The 17,971-nt window shown below is 39.8% G+C and overlaps 1 protein-coding gene across 1 annotated transcript in view; it reads left to right on the forward strand.

Moving 5' to 3' along the window:
- EXOC4 (exocyst complex component 4) overlaps positions 1-17,971 on the forward strand; it is an 806,466-nt gene that overhangs the window by 669,429 nt on the left and 119,066 nt on the right. Inside the window, exon 14 of the mRNA XM_070787321.1 lies at positions 15,679-15,857. Coding sequence (XP_070643422.1) covers positions 15,679-15,857 — 179 coding nt within the window. The remainder of the gene's footprint in view (positions 1-15,678; positions 15,858-17,971) is intronic.

Consider the following 17,971-nt stretch of genomic DNA (forward strand, 5'->3'; position numbering starts at 1 on the left):
GGAAATGTCAAGGTTCTCAAAATAATATAAGCAATGACTTAAAAGGTTCTTGATAACTATAGCTATTGAAGAATCTTTATATAAATTTGAAGATCTGATGCAGTTAACTCTAACAAAATGTTCATTAGAAGAGAGACATTTATTCTACTATCTCTGAAGACTTAATATGACTTTAAAAATATAATTATAAAAGGAAAGATGAATCAGAAAATATGAATATGTTGAATAAGTACAGGAGTAGAAAGTGCTTTGCAAGAATTTTTTTTTCTCCATAATACAAGATGAAGGTCATAGATGTATGTAGGACACAGACAGACAAGACCGGATGAGAAGCAGACTTAAATTTCAAAATTAAACAAAAAAGGTAATTAACTGGAGGCTCAGCTACAAACATATCAATTAATTTTCAAGATGATTGAATTAGGCACTTTGTTATTATATCAAAATGATATGACTCTTGTTAGCATAAGATTGGCAGTAAATGAAAAAAAATGTGAATCTCCTCTATGCAGTGCATAAATGCTAGTCTATTGAGACAGTTATTCGAGGATTATGATTATCTATTAGTACCATTAAAAAGTCAAAATACAGTATTTCTGCATTTTATTTTTTGTTTCATTTTAGGTCATGGAATTATTTAACTTTTTTTTTTACATAGATACACATTTAATGCCATCCCTCTTTCTCTCATCTGGAGTCTTAATAAAATTTAAAAGTTAATCCTTCCAATTTAGTCTTACCCAGCCCTTCAGAAAGTGAAGCTGAGAATGATGTTCTGTGACACAGTGTTGGTGGGCAGGATACCTGTTATCTCTCTGGGGTAGGAGCAGAAAGAGGTGTTCCTACAACGGGGGCAAACATGAATGAGATAGTCCATAGCCATCACTTGCTGTTCTCCCCCTAGGACCATCTCTACTGGTGGCTGCTCTCTGCTGCAGGCTTAATTCCCTGCCAGGTGATGAAGGACTCTTGGCCTTCTCACCCCTGTCTTACTGAACCTTTTCAGGTTCCCAGTCTACCATGCTCTTTCCTCCCTCTATGTCTTTGCCCATGTCCATTCCTCTTCCTGCTCATTCCACCCCAGGTTCCTGTGCCTGTCCCATTCAGCTCTCAAGATACAGCTCAGGTATGAACTCCTCCAGCATCTCTGCCCCCGTAACCCTCTCCCTTTCTTCATCCCACCCTGCATCCCTCCTAGATTAGGAGCTCACAGTCCATGGGGGTCTTAAATAAGAACTTAGAGCATAGTGAGTACGGCTGCTAGAGGCAAAGATAATATATAAATATATTGTAAAAGAGACCAATAGAAAAACTAAAAATAATAACATAACTGCACTCTGAAGGGGAAATTGGTATAATCAGGGAGTTGCCAGAGGGACATAAATAAGATAATTCCTTACCAATCATGTCCTCACCTCATACATTCATAAAATGTATATATCAGTGAGTAGTGGTTTTCACAGATTATATAAAAAGATGGATGTAACATTGAAAGAATTAGAAACAGAATTTTTTTTTTTTTTAAGTTGTAGGTGCTTCTTTCTGGGACGAAAGTCCAAGGTGAGAAGGGGTGGGACAGGGGATCACTGCTCATCGTTCTTGGCTATTTAACCATGACCAATAAGTACTGAGCTTTTAAATTTTTATTGGTTTAAAATTTTTTTTCCACACGTCCTCAAACCCTGTTATTATTCACTGCCAGTTCACCGGTTCTCCACAAATACAGTCATTCTAACCTCTCTTTATCCCTGAAAAAAAAAAAAAAAAAACTTAATCTGTCTGTATTTTTCTGCTAATTTTATGCAAAGCTTTACTCTTCTCTGTAGTAGTTTACTTTGACTTTGAGGTTCCCCTCTCTCTGTCTTCCTCCAAATCCCCCAGCAGTTCCCTAATCCCTTCCCCAGAGAGCTACCTTCAAAACATGACACTTGGTTGCTTAGCTCGAATCATTGCCATTGCTTGAAATCAACTGTTTAATGTCTCTGCTCTGAACAGATGTAAATTTTTTTTCCAAAGGAAATTGTATGGAAATTTGACGAATAACCAGAATCATCAATAAGCTGAAATAGTTAATGAGGAAGTTCAATGGTATATACATTTTTACTTTTAAATCTGTCATCATTCTTGGTAGTTGAAAAACCAGAGTATATTTTCAATTAACAATAAGTAATTATTGGTTATTTTAATCTTATGTATTGATCATCTGTTTTGAAGCTTAAGAAATGTTCTTTTTTCTTTATTTTTATTGAAGTATGAGGTACAATGTTGATTGCTGTTGTACAGCAAAGTGATTCAGTTGTACATGCATATATATATTCTTCTAAAAATATTATTTTCCAAGAGATGTTCTATGGACATCTGTTGTTGTTTATAGGAATGCATAACTTACAGTGGCTCCTGGTGGAAAAACCACACACCTCTGGAAATCACAGCACCTACAGAAAAAAAAAAAAACAAAAAACAAACTGGTACCTTATTGTGTATATCCCATATTGCTTGACAACATCCTGCAAAGAAGACTTAGTAACCAGGCTTGTTGAGTGGCTTGGCTAAAGAAAGATGCATTCATGTTCCAAGCTAACAGAGCATTTCCCGTGCAACTTTGTTCCAAGTTGAGTTTATATCAAAACTCTGAGCGGTGCCATCAGCTTGAAAATAATGCACTACTTCGCAATTCATTCTTTTCTTGTTGTTAGCAAGTACCAGTTTTCATGGAAATTTTCACGGACTTCACACACTGATGTATCAGTTTCCTCATCTACTTGGGACCCAAAACAGGGGTACAGAATGTGGAGAAAAGCCTGAGACTGAGCCCTGGCTTCCCGCCCTCGCCTGCCCCTACTTCTCCATATGTCTTTAGCCAGGTTCCCTCACTCCATCCCTCATCTATAGATGCCAACTTTTAAAAAATATGATTTTATTGAAGTTTAGTTGATTGGCAATGTTGTGTCAATTTCTGCTGTACCGCAAAGTGATTCAGCTATATATACATTCTTTCTCATATTCTTTTCCATTATGGTTTATCACAGGATATTGAACTGAATATATAGCTCCCCATGCTATACATTAGATCCTTGTGGCTTATCCGTTCTGTGTATAATAGTTTGAGTCTGCTAATGCCAAACTCCCAACCCATCCTTCCTCCAACACCCTCTTCCACTCGGCCGTCATGGTTCTGTTCTCTGTAAGTCTTGTTTCATATACCATTGTGTCATGCTTTAGATTCCACATATAAGTGATACTATCACATGGTGTTTGTCTTTTTCTTTATGACTTAATATGGTAAACTCTGGGTCCATCCAGATTGCTGCAAATGGCATCATTTCATTCTTTTTTATGGATGAGTCGTATTCCATTGTATATATACACCACGTCTTCTTTATTCAGTCATTTTTAGGTAGCTTCCATGTCTTGGCTATTGCAGATAGTGCTGCAGTGAGCACTGGGGTGCATGTATTTTTTCAAATTAAGAGTTTTGTCTGGATATATGCCCAGGAGTAGAATATCTGGGTCATATTTTCAATTTTTAAAATATTCTGGGTCTATTTTTAATTTGGGGAGGAATCTCCATACTGCTTTCTATAGTGGTTTTACCAATTTACATTCCTACCAGCAGTACGGGAGGGCTTCCATTTCTCTACATCCTCTCCAGCACTTATTATTTGTAAACTTTTTATGATTCAGGTCATTTTGACATGTGTGAGGTGATACCTCGTTGGAGTTTTGATTTGTATTTCTCTAATCCTATCAATCCATGGCAAATAGATGGGGAAACAGTGGCTGACTTTATTTTTCTGGGCTCCAAAATCACTGCAGATGGTGATTGCAGCCATGAAATTAAAAGATGCTTACTCCTTTGAAGGAAAGTTATGACCAACCTAGACAGCATATTCAAAAGCAGAGACATTACTTTGCTAACAAAGGTCCATCTAGTCAAGGCTATGGTTTTTCCTGTGGTCATGTATGGATGTGAGAGTTGGACTATAAAGAAAGCTGAGTGCCGAAGAATTGATGCTTTTGAACTGTGGTGTTGGAGAAGACTCTTGAGAGTCCCTTGGACTGCAAGGAGATCCAACCAGTCCATCCTAAAGGAGATCAGTCCTGGGTGTTCATTGGAAGGACTGATGTTGAAGCTGAAACTCCAATACTTTGGCCACCTGATGCAAAGAGCTGACTCATTTGAAAAGACCCTGATGCTGGGAAGGATTGAGGGCCGGAGGAGAAGGGGGCGACAGAGAATAAGATAGTTGGATGGCATCGCCGACTCAATGGACATGGGTTTGGGTGGACTCAAGGAGTTGGTGATGGACAGGGAGGCCTGGTGTGCTGCGGTTCATGGGGTTGCAAAGAGTTGGACACGACTGAGCGACTGAACTGAATGCTTAGAGATGTTAAGCATCTTTTAATGTGCTTGTTGGCCATCTGTATATCTTTTGTGGAGAAATGTCTATTTAGGTCTTTTGCCCATTTAAAAAATGTTTTTGTTATTGAATTATGTGAGATATTGTATATTTTGGAAATTAAGCCCTTGTATAACACCCACCCTTGATTCTTGAGCCTGTATTCCGGTTGTGTGTGTGTGTGTGTGTGTGTGTGTGCGCGCGCACGTGTATGTGCACACATCCTTTAGCACGACAGTTGAGTCTTCAAGAAAGTCCAATTCCATGATAAGAGGCAATTTTTATGTCTCTTGGTGAATCCCTAGGCAAAGAGAAATGTTAGAGTGACTGAAACTTGTGAGAGGCAGCATGGCTGGTGGCCCTGAGTAGTGAAAAAGAACAAAAACCAGCTCTGCTTCCATCATGGCTGCAGCTGTGCAGTGAGCACATCTCCTGCCATGGGCCTCAGTTTCTCTTTAAAATGATTCATAGAAGTTTGCCATCTTCAGGGGACACAGTCAAGGAACACATTCACAGAGCCAGATTTTAACGCAGCATTTTTCAAACTCTGGGTCACGGCATATTAGGGAACTGTGAAGTGATTCTAGGGGACTTTGAACCCACCACAGGAACTAGGACGGAGCCTGAGTAATAGTAGATTCCTAGTAAATATCTGATAATGAAGGCATGGCTTGATAATAAATAAATAACCCAATTAAAAAATAATCTAAAAAAAATAATAATAATCTAAGGGTCAGAATTGCCACTTCTCTAAAGGAGATAACACAAATGATCAATAAGCATATGAAAAGATGCTCAGTATTATTAGCCATCAAGGAAATGCAAATCAAAACTAAAAGATACTACTTCATGTCCACTAAGATAACGATACTATAAAGATTGGTAATCACAAGTATTGGCAAGGATGTGAAAAATTGGAACCATTAAATACTATTGGTGAGAATATAAAATTTTGGAAAATAGTCTGGCATATTCTCAAAAGGTTAGAGTTAGTGAATGAGCTAGCAATTCCATTCCTAGTGTATACACCCAAGAGAAATGAAAACATACATCCATTTAGATGTGAATGTTTAGAGCAATATTATTCATAATAGCCAAATAATGGTAATAACCCAAATATCCATCAAGTGACAAACAGATAAAACGGGACATACCCAATGCAATACTTTTTGGTAATAAAAGAAATAGTATGCATGCTTCAATATGGATGAACCTTGAAACCATGTTAAATAAAAGAAGCCAGTCACAAAAGATGATATATTGTATGATTCCATTTATATGAATAGGAATTATACGTGAATATCTAGAATAGGGAGATCTATAAAGGCAGAAAGTAGATGAGTAATGACCTTGGGCTGGGGTTGGAAATAAATGAGAAGCCTGATTTCTTTTTTGGAGGAGATAAAAATGTTCTAGTTGTATGATTGTCTGATACTGTGAGTAAATTTTGTGGTATGTGAGTTCTATTTCAGTTGTTCAGTCGTTCACTTGTGTCTGACTCTTTGTGATCCCATGGACTGCAGCATGCCAGGCTTCCCATCTCCTTCCCTTCACCATCTCCTGGAGTTGCCTCAAATTCATGTCCATTAAGTGATACCATCCAACCATCTCATCCTGTGTCATCCCCTTTTCCTCCTGCCCTAAATTTTTCCCAGCATCAGGATCTTTTCCAATGCATCAGGTGGCCGAAGTACTGGACCTTCAGCTTCAGCCTCAGTCCTTCCAATGAATATTCAGGACTGATTTCCTTTAGGATTAACTGGTTTGATCTCCTTGCAGTCCGAGGGACTCTCAAGTCTTCTCCAACACCACAGTTCAAAGGCATCAGTTCTTTGGCACTCAGTCTTCTTTATTGTCCAGCTCTCACATCCATACATGACTACTAGAAAAACCATAACTTTGACTAGATGGACCTTTGTCAGCAAAGGGATGTCTCTGCTTTTAAATATGCTGTCTAGCTCTGTCGTAGTTACTCTTTCAGCATCTTTTAATTTCATGGCTACAGTCACCATCCACAGTGATTTTAGAGCCCTAGAAAATAAAGTCTGTCACTGTTCCCATTGTTTTTCCATCTATTTGCTAGGAAGTGACGGGACTGGATGCCATGTTCTTTGTTTTTTGAATGTTGAGTTTAAAAAAAAAATTTATCAAAAAAAAAAAAAAAAATGCCCATGACCGAGCCCCACCTGTGACCAATTAAATAAAAATTTCTACAAGTCAAATTTGGCATCAGGTATTTTGTTTAAGCTTCCCTAGTTAAGTTTTTAATGTCTAGCCAGGATTATGGCTTCTGGTTTAGACTATTTTCCAAGATCCATCTCGGTATTAAAGCACCATGATTCCTTGAGTCTAGTGTTTTATGTTTGTCCCAGTGAACAAGGTGATTTAAAAGCACAAGGGAATCAACTGGTGGTCACCCCCTCAACACACCTTAATAATAGTCATGGTTAATTTCTTTGGCTGACATCTTTGAGTATGCAACCCAGAAACTCCAATTTCCCTGTAACCAAAAAAATTTGTATTTGTATGTGCGTGTACACACACACACACACACACACACACACACACACACATACACACACATATATATATTTATTTGGCAAGTGTATCAAGAGTATTGCAAGTTTCTAAATCATGGACAGACAGTAAACAAAGAAAGCAAATGACAAATCCTTGATTGTGCTTACTGAAAGAGGAGACACTTTTCTGAAGAAGAGCAATTACTTATTAAATATGAAAAATAGCTACTCACATGTCATCTCTGATGAAAACCATTGAAGGACAGACTTAGTGATGAGTTTTAGCAGTCTCTAGGAAGAAAAAAATACTATAATCGATAACTAAGCTGTTTTATGCCTTCCTATTTTTGAGGGCTTAGCCAGGATCATTTTAGAAAGGCAGTTTTTGAAGACCTGAGTAAAGAACTCTTCAGAATGGTTACCACCTCCATTATTTTTGACACTGACAAATTAGACAGGTTTTGAAAGTGTTGAAGATTGAGCAGTTGTAAAAAGCAGGAGTGATAGATGGAAGTGTCATTGTCACATCTCATAAGAATCACTCGGTTTTATTAGGAATTTAGGTAGGTGACCTAACCTTTTTATAGCCTTCATCAGTTTAAGCTCTGACGGATAATAGTGAAGTGATCTTTACAGGTTATCTTAACATGTCTCAGTTTCTCTACCTATAGAACAGAACTAATTAATCCCATGCCAAAGAATTTAATCAACTTCCAACTGCCTTGAATATGGTCAGACATCTTACTAGGTCTGGTATAAGTCAAGGTCTTTCCCAGAAAACAGAAATCCCTTCAAGTAATCCCTTTTCATTAGAAAAGACCCTAATGCTGGGAAAGATTGAAGGCTGGAGGAGAAGGGGACAACAGAGGATGAGATGGTTGGATGGCATCACTGACTCAATGGACATGAGTTTGAGGAAACTCAGGGAAATGGTGAAGGACAGGGAAGCCTGGCGTGCTGCAGTCCATGGGGTTGCAAAGAGTCGGACACGACTGAGCTACTGAACAACAACCAAATTCCCTTAACTTGGACTTCCCTGGTGGTTCAGTAGTAGAGAATCTGGCTGTCAGTGCAGGAGATGCAAGTTTGATCTCTGAGTCGGGAAGATGCACTGGAGAAGGAAATGACAACCCACCCCAGTGTTCTTTCCTGGGAAATCCCATGGATAGAGGAGCCTGGCAGATTACAGTCCATGGTGTCGCAAAAGAGTTAGACGTAACTTACCAACTAAACGACGACATTCCCTTAAATTCCTTCAAGTTGGATTTAAATGGAGAGAATTGGTTTCATAGGAGAATGAGGATCTGAGTGTCGAACAGGGGACATTAAGAGAACCCATAGAGCCCCTTCTCACAGAAGCCTCTGCCTCCCTTTAGCTGGAGGGCCAAGGGGAAGAGGTTTTTACTGGAACACAAATTAGTCAAAGGAATTGGAGCATGGTAGATGCTAAAACCAAGAAGGAGATGCGTCTGTTGCTGGAGACATCACTTGAGGCAGAGGGGAGGGAAAGAACAGAAAAGCCCTGGATTCCCCTTTCCCTTTAGCCCTCAGTTTCCCATCAGGGTCCCCTGTGGTCAGAACCTGGAACACAGCCTGCAGAGAGTCAGCCCCTGACTCCAGATATAGAGCAGAGCAAAAGTGAGGAATGGGTCCTAGGGAAGACAAGCCTAGGGCTTTCAGGGTTCACCCCTTTTTTTCTGTATCTGTTAAAACTTGGTATTTCTGCCTAATACAAGGTTAACAATTCTCATATAAGGGCATACCACCACCATGGGATTCTCCAGGCAAGAATACTGGAGTGGGTAGCCATTCCTTTTCCAGGGGATCTTCCTGACCCAGGGATCAAACCCGGACCTCCTGCATTGCAGGCAGATTCTTTACCATCTGAGTCACCAGGAGCTATTGGTACTATGGCCCTGGAAATACTAAAAGGGGTTCCAGTGAATCTGATGTAGTGCCCTCTGCCTTTATTGCATAGAAGCAACTAAATTTGCCCTTGGCAATTGAGATCAGTCCTTCCAGGCATCAAAGTGACCCCTTTCTCCACCTGTTGGTTCAGTAGTGTGAGAAACCTGAAATAGCCAGATGACAGTCTCTCTTTCCCATGTAATTTAGTCATTGTTGTATTTTCTGGTGGAAGCATTCCTTCCTGAGGGCCTCGAGACCAGTTTAGCCCAAAGCTGTGAGAGCAGTAACAGAACCTCCATGCATGGTTTTAATAATGAGGAAAGAGATCATTCCTACTTCTAACCCTTGGGTTTCTAGATCCATATTTTCTTGGGGGAAAATAAAACAGCACTATATATTGGTCTCTAGGTCAAAGTACTCCAGCCTTATAAAAGTTGTCTCCCAACTGGACCGTAGATGAATCTTGCATCAGCCATTTTCACCCAAGAAGTTTCTTGGCCAGAAACATTGTTGAATAGGATATCGTGATTGCGAATAAGAGCTTGAGTGAATCTCCTGATAATGGTGCTGCTAGAAACACTTCAGTTCAGGAGAGCAATTCCGTGCTCCGTGTGGGTACAGCACTGCCCCCTCCGGGACACAAGGAGTCTGGTGATCTGCTTCTCCATCTGAGCCCGGCTGTGTCTTCCCCTTGCTGTCTTCTGGATCACAGGGGACTTTGGGCAGTGTTTCCTGTTTGTGGGAGAAGTATTCTTACAGCAGAGTCAGCAAAGGGAAGCAGTGGTACTAACAGAAGACTTGGAGAATGGAGAGGGTCTGAGCGTATATGATATGCGGTCAACTATAGCCTCGATCTGCAAATCGCTTTGAAACTATTTGTGCTATTTCCTTCATAAGCACCATTTAGTCTGCTGAAAGTGTACTTTCTTTTTTTTCCTTCCTAAGATTTCAGGGAAAAAAACCAATTACTTAATGACTAAATGGAGACAGTTTGCGGCATCTTTGGCAAACTTCTCTTAAACGAATTCTTGTCAGCTAGATCTCTTGAAAGATTATGATTGTGTGGTAAGATTGAGTTAAACAGGTTTTACACTCTCGGCAAAATTCTCTTAAATGGATTCTTGTCAGATTCAGGCTCTTTAAAGATTATAATTGTGTGGTAAAATAAAACGTAACAGGTTTAACACTCTTCCTTCAGTTTCTTAGGCGTCTGTGAGTGCGTTGGCCTACTGATGATTAAAGTGACTTCTCAGATAGGGTTCAGTGACTGAACCAGTGAGTGCTGGGTTCTGATGTCTGTTCCTGGGTATGCCAGATAATCTTTGGGTCATAACTGAACACTTCTTACTTCATCTTCTCCAGGTAATGATTTACTCTGCTGCCCATTTCACACAAACATATGTAATACCTTCGTTAAATAATGTGCTTTCATAATAAGAAGAAGATGAAGGCTAAATAAAAATTCAGATCTAGAAAGAGGAAACACTGCTGACCCGGGTGCTGGCAGGCAATCATCCTGACAGTGAGACCTCTGAGGCAGACGCTGACCACCATCTTTTTTTTTTTTAAACATATTTTTAAAAATTGAAGTATAGTTGATGTACAATGTTTCAGGTGTACAGCAAAGTGATTCAGGTATAGATACAGATGATTCTTAGATTCTTTTCCATCAGAGGTTATTTCAAGATACTGAATGTAGTTCCCTATACTATACAGGAGGTCCTTCTTTATCTATTTTATATACAGTAGTGTGTATCTGCTAATCCCAAATTCCTGATTTATCCCCACCCCCTTTCCCTTTTGGTAACCATAAATTTATTTTCTATGTCTGTGTGTCTCTCTGTTATGTAAATAAGTTCATTTGTATTACTTTTATAAGTGATACTTTATGATGTTTGTCTTTCTGACTTACTCAGTATGATAATCTCTAGAGCCATCCATGTTGCTGCAATTGGCTGTATTTTACTTTTTTATGGCTGAGTAAGATTCATATATAGATATACACGCCACATCTTCCTCATCCATTCCACGGTTGGTGGACACTTAGGTTGTTGCCATGTCTTGGCTATTGTAAATTCTACCGCTAAGAACATTGGGGTGCGTGTACCTTTTTGAATACACAAATAGAGTTTTGTCTGGATATGTTCCCAGGTGTGGGATTACTAGATCATATGATATGTCTATTTTTTTTTTAAGGAACCTGCAAACTGTTCTCCACAGTGGCTGCACCAAATTACATTCCCACCTACAGTGTGGAAAGGATCCCTACTGACTGCAGGCTGAGCAGGCCTGGAGCCACGGTCCAAACCAGACTTGAGACCAACCAAACTTGCCTTCACTTTGGCTCAAATAACTGCAATACCCAAATACTCTAATTTTCCAGGCTAAAATGCTTGGTGCGTCCGTTTGAAAGGTTTTTCTCACTTGTAGGGTTTTCAGTTTTTCGTTTTTAATTATAAAGTAAATGTGTCCTTTGGAGAAAGTATAGAAAATACAGAGAAGCACACAGCATAATCGAGTCATGCAACATTTTGACTGATACATATCCAATCTTATTTCGGTTCACATAGATACATAATTCTGTTCCTTTTATATATACAATGCATACAGTTTTATAACAGTTTATTTTACTCATTTGCATATTATGGCTAAAAGTATGCAGTATCAAGCTTTTTTCTGTGGTACCATGTATTAATAATTTCTTTTTTTAATAATTTCTAATGATTGCATAGTTTTCCATAGTGTGGATATGCCATAATTTATTTAATAAATTAGAGGGTATAGGAAAAAAATCTGTAGTTGAGCAGCTAGAGCCATCCCCTTAAGGTTATTGTAACACGTAAAAACCGTCCACCAGACTCTTGGACGCACACGAATCCTCGAAGGTATGATTTTTCGTGCGAAATGGCTCTAGCTGTCAATCATTTATTCTCCATGTCATGGTTGTGGTGCTCTCTCCAGGTTGTTAGGGGGTGATTATGGATTCCTGTCAAATGAGATGTCTACTATGTATTCAACACGAGGCAGTTTGTATTTTTCTCCGTCTATTGCTTTCCCGTCGGAGGGAGTTAAGCAAATCTGTGAGCCAAAGGGGAATGGGATAGGCGTCGAGTGCTGGCAGCGCGCAGCAGACATGCCCTAAGCCCAGAGATCCCCAGATAAGAAGATTAGACTGCTACCTAAATACATTTGTCTTGATTGTCACTTTCCACCCAGGGTTACACCTACATGCATAAAAATGGCTCCAAGCCTATTTTTTCAAAGCCAGTTTGCCTCCCTTGTTGCTTTTTAACCACCCAGCTCAGAGGCATTTTTTTGTGTGTTATATCTATCAAAGATGATTAAGGGACTGAGAGAGTTGATGTATAAGGACGGATTGAGAAAACTAAATATTTACAGCTTGACTGAGTGACAGCCAAGGGGTAGATATTATGACTGTCTGCTGGGCTCAAATCATGGAGGAGATATTGTTTTGCCTTCCCCAGTAACTCGATTGTAGGGATATCTAAATTCAGGGAAAGTTTTCTGCAGATGACATCACTTATGCTAATTAGATAATTGTGTCAGTTGAAATTACATTTCACTGCTAGTAGCAGAAACTTGCAATAGCAGTGGCTTAGACAAATAAGGTTTCATTTTCTCTCCTGTTATAACAGGAAGCCCAGAAATGTATCATCTGGGGCTGCATGGCAGTTCAATGATGTCATTGGTGCCTCTGTGTCCTCCTGCCTTTGCTCTGTTATTCCCAGGGTGGTTTTCATACTCAAGGTCACCTGCTATTTGAAGAAGAGCTACTGCAGCTTCACTCTTCACGGCTGCACTCAGAAAGAGGGAGGCAAAAGAAATCCCTGCCAGTAAGACTGCTTGGAAGAACTTTCTCAGAAGCCCATTTCCTGATTCCAATTTATGTCTCATTGACCGCCACCTCCACAAGAGAGGCTGGGAAAGTGAGCAGGGTTTTGGTTTGGTTTGTTTTGATTTTACATTGGGGACGTTGCTTCCTGCAGTCAAGATCCTTTGACCGAGAAGGTGTGGCAGCCTGGCGGTCTAGTAGGCAGCTGGTGGTTTCTGTCACAGTGACTTACCTCTTCAAGATTCTGAGAAGTCTGGACTCTGAGACATGGCAACGTTTGCTATGATGTTACAAGGTTCCATTTGTAAAACTAGCCCTTGCTATCTAATTTATTTACTTCTGATCACTCATCTATTTCAATTTATTCATCACAGCATACCCTGGGTTGACAGTAAATAAACCCGTGGTCTCAACAGACTTAAGAATAATAATGACTACAGCTTATTAGCTTTCATCCAGTTCCATGCACTGTGTTATGCATTTAACTTTACCTGAATGATTTGCTTCAAAATATTCCAAGGGGGATGGAGAGTAGATCTGAATAAATGAACCAGTACTCACCATGTGAAAGTGAGAGTGTTAGTAACTCAGACGTGTCCGACTCTTTGCAATCCTATGGACTGTAGCCTGCCAGGCTCCTCTGTCCATGGGATTCTCCAGCAAGAATACTAGAGTGGACAGCCATTCCCTTCTCCAGGGGGTCTTCCCAACCCAGGAATCCAACTGGTGTCTCCTGCATTGCTGGCAGATACTTTACCATCAGAGCCACCAGGAACCACCATGGGTTGCTAGTAATTAAAGCTGAGCAATGGCTACAGGGGAGGTGATTATATATATGCTTTGCTCTACTTTATAATAATGGAAAATTTCCCAGTGAAGATCTTTAAATCACTTCATCAGCTTCTTACATTATTTCGTATGAGGGCAGTACTGTTAGCCCTAGCTAACAATGCTCAGGGCAGTTAAGCAGCATCACACAGCAAGTGAGTGGCAGTTTGAGGACTCAGACCCAGGTTTGCCTGACTTAGAAACCTGTGCTGTAACCCTTATTATTCAAAGAGAGTGTGTCTCCCAGGTAAGGAAACTGAAACTTATTAGAAATTCCGACTTCTGAGTCCCATCAAGACCTATTACATGACCCTGACGTTTCTTTTGTGTGCCTACCCAAAGTTCCCATGCTCTGTCCACAGCAGTGTTATTGCCTCCGTAGCCACTGCTTACCCAACTCAATCAACTGTGACTTTTCCTTAAAAAAATACAGCCCTCTTTTAGGGAGAGGACATAGGTACACCTGTGACCGATTCATGTTGATGTTTGGCAGAAACTAACACAATACTATAAAGCAATTACCCTTCAATTACAAATAAATTAATTTTAAAAAGTTACCCTCCTTTGAAACAAGAAGTCTTATCATGAGCCACTCTTTGGTAGCATTTAATAACAATTTAATAAGCATTTAATTCAGAGCAGTTACTTCTTTCAACGTTGAGCGTCCGCCTTTAGTGCTGGGCACTGCATGCCTGTATGTCAATTAAGCATGGTTCTGACCATATTGTCAGCTGCTAATAATCACTGCTTGCTTGAAACTTACTTTGGTTTGTTCTTAAGTAATACTCTTGCTTCTGTTCACTTAAGGTATTGTGAGTTTTAAACACTTTGGGGCTTATAGAAAACTCCAGGCACCTGTTCTTCTCACCATCTCTATTTACCTGTGTGTACCTTTTCCAAAAAGAAATTTTTTTCCATAACATTTTCAGTCATCTTGTATCATTTCAGCCATGTTTTTGAAAGAAGGAGAAATATGGGTTAGTTTTTATGTATCATGCAGCTGAAACACTGAACCGTGTGAGCCTCCATCCCTCCTTTTGTACAGTGGCCGATCACTTCCAATGTCATTCTTCTTTAACCTCATGTAACTTGATTTTTCAACCCATCCCCTCCCCCCACAAGAAAACCACAGAAACATTTTGAAGACACTGGACTGTATAGGAAATGCGCTTGATTATATTTTCCAGCCAGTTAAAGGATCCCTCACTGATTTGTACTGGTTTCTCTATCCAAATAGTGAATGCCTTGATGTTTTATAGCTTCCTTGCCTCCAATCCTTTTTAGAACAAGGAGAAGATTCTTGAGAGTCCCTTGGAAAGCAAGGAGATCAAATTAGTCAATCCTAAAGGAAATCAGCCCTGAATATTCATTGGAAGGACAGATGCTGAAGCTGAAACTCCATTACTTGGACCACCTGCTGCAAAGAGCCAACTCATTGGAAAAGACCCTGATGCTGGGAAAGATTGAAGGCAGGAGGAGAAAGGGATGACAGAGGATGAGATGCTTGGATGGCATCACTGACTCAAGGGAGATGAGTTTGAGCGAGCTCTGGGAGATGTTGAAGGACAGGGAAGCCTGGCGTGCTGCAGTCCATGGGGCTGCAAAGAGTCGGACACGACTGAGTGACTGAGCAACAAGCACAAAATGAATCAATGAATAAGGCCTGTCATCCATTTCAACTATAATCTACTTTCTTAAAGAGATTGGACCCTCTTTGCTTTTGAACAGCTTAAAACATTTTCTAGCTGCCAAGTTAATATGGCTGTTTCATATATTATAATCACCTTCAAACCATGTATATACTTAACACCCTAAGCTATTATTCAGCTTTCATAGCAGAAGAGGCAAGAGGAAAACCTACAAAAGGGCAGGTGTTGAAGCCATCCTCAAGGACTGTCACTGTATAATCAGGCCCACCCAGGTTGGAGTACAAGCATCAGGGTCTTCGTTCTTCCAATAACTCTTTCTCTTACAACAGGAGAAAGTATATGCATATGATAATGCCAGTATATGTATATTATGATGTTCTGACAAAACAGAATGTAGGAAAAACAGCATGCTATAAGATAGTGATGATAACAACCATCTTTGCTAGACAAGCATTAGAAAGTCTTGCCCCCTCTGTCTTTTCCAGACTGTAAGTAAAATGTGCTTCTGATTTGTTGTGCAGGGCAGCATTTGGCAAGGAGTCGGAAGTTCTTATTGGGAACCTGGGTGATAAATTAATCCCTCCACAAGACATCCTCTGTGACGTCAGCGACCTCAAAGCCTTGGCCAACATGCACGAGAGCTTGGAATGGTTAGCAGGCCGAACAAAGTCAGCTTTCTCCAGTCTTTCTACGTCCCAGAGTAAGTATTGGTGGGGTGGATCTTGTGGGGACAGCTGAGAAACTAGGCTGAGTACATTCATTTGAAATGAGAGAGTGTCTACACGTCTCCGTATGGGCACATGTCCAAACTGTCAGAAGATCCGTGCAAGGATTCTTCTTGTGCTGAGCCTCTGGTACTTTGGGGTTCTGTGAAATGAAGAAATCTTGACTTCTGTGTGTTGGGGCATGGGAAGTCAAAAAAGGTCCATGTTAGCATAGCTTGACATTAAACCTTAGAAACCCAGAATCATGTAAGATAGAAACACCATGTCTCAAGAACAGAAAGCAGTATATTTTGTCCTCCTTACGATTTCTCAAGGGTAGAAACTATGTCTCGGAGCTCAAAGTTGTGTATTTGGTTGATATTTTCATTTTAATTGATAGAAAAGAAATGAAAAATATCTAAAAAGACAATTATATTGATAGAAATGGTTAATGTGCTAGAAAACAGACAATGAGAAAAACAATTATTCTAGATAAGAGATGGCTAAAAGATAACCTCATTATACATTTCAGGGGAATTAAGGGATAGGGTCTGAAGTGAAAATAGGAAACCTGTTTTTCTATCAAGGAGCAATGATCAGTTATTTCAAAATAATTTCGAAACTTTGGGACACAAAATTTATTCATTAAGTATAACATAAATACTTTTTAAAAGCATTAGTAAAGAAGTGTTAAACAGTTAAAATAAAGGCAAAGAAAAAACGATAATGCAGAAGGAATAAAGGAGATGGCAGATTTGAACGCATGAATGGAGGCACAGAAAACAGGATAGAAAATAGCAAAATAACAGCAAGAACATGAAAGAAACTAAATCAGCTCTGAAGTTAATATTAGACTGAACTGTTAGAAGATTATTAAAGGAAAAGCTTATATTATTTGGACTGTGAACTTCAAAGACAGTTATTTTTTATCACTGTCTCTTGAAAAGTTATTATTACTTGATGAACCATGATTTCCAGACCCAAGAGGGAGAAGATGTGGATGAAATAAACTAGAGTAAATTATTTCCTGAAACACGAGTCTCACGGGCAGAGTCTAGGAGACTTTTGAATGCTCACTACTTATGATCTCCCGCAGGTTGTGTAGCTGTCCTGGGGGTCAGCAGGGGGTGAGAAAGAAGGATGGAAGGGAGGGGGCTTTTGATGTTAGGTATTCTGCTTTAGAAATCTCATTAAAATACTGCTCTTTGATAATATTTTTATTTTTATACTTTTATTATAGAAAATATTGCTTTTAGCTGATAATAAAATTGTACCTGTTTACTCTTAGAAATATATTCATCTACTATGGATAGCTTGGGTGCAGTATCAGTCTGAGCAGACTCTGCCTAAGTGGATACCCTTGAGAGGCTTTCAACTTTATGATCCCTTCAGATCAGGGAACCTGTCACGAGTAGTAGTTGAAATTAGCCATTTTATCTCCCAGACTCACCTCACTCCACCACCACCAACAACAAAAAAAACAGGGAGGAGCTGACTTTCCCTTTTGTTCCTTGCAAAATAAACAGCTCTGAAGAGGAACCCGATGCTTCCCATCCCAGTTTCCTTTGACTCTTGAAACGTAGGGCTGCTTGGGCTGGTGTGTTAGTGATGACTGGAAGGAGTCCTCTCGTTTGGTGGGTCATCCAAGTCTAATATTTAGTAATGCAGTCTCTTACTTTGGCAGCACAGCAGCCCAGATTTCTATTCTAAAAGGGTTCCACAAGGCAAAATAGGTTCCACACAGCCTCTACAGCAAGCCACTGAGTGATCCACGCGGGCTAACCTGGCTTCAACTATTCTCAAAAAGGGAAAGACATGCTCTCAGAGTTATGCTCAACTCTGTAATTGCACCATTTCGCTGTTGTGTTCATGTCACTAAGAGTCCCTGGTACAGTTGATGTCTAATTCATGCCTTCTATCATCTCTGGTTTTCTGACAAAGATCTCTCGTACCACGCCCGTTAATACCTCTCGTATGCTCAATTCCATTTTATAATATAAGTTGTACCCTCTCGGTTCCTTTCAGGGTGATTATTCCACCCAGTGAGTGATTTAAGTGACTGTCAGCATTTTGACGATCAGCGCAAAACCCGAGTGAACTGTAATCACTA

This window comes from Bos indicus, chromosome 4 (assembly GCF_029378745.1).
Source record: "Bos indicus isolate NIAB-ARS_2022 breed Sahiwal x Tharparkar chromosome 4, NIAB-ARS_B.indTharparkar_mat_pri_1.0, whole genome shotgun sequence".
Classification (NCBI taxonomy): domain Eukaryota; kingdom Metazoa; phylum Chordata; class Mammalia; order Artiodactyla; family Bovidae; genus Bos; species Bos indicus.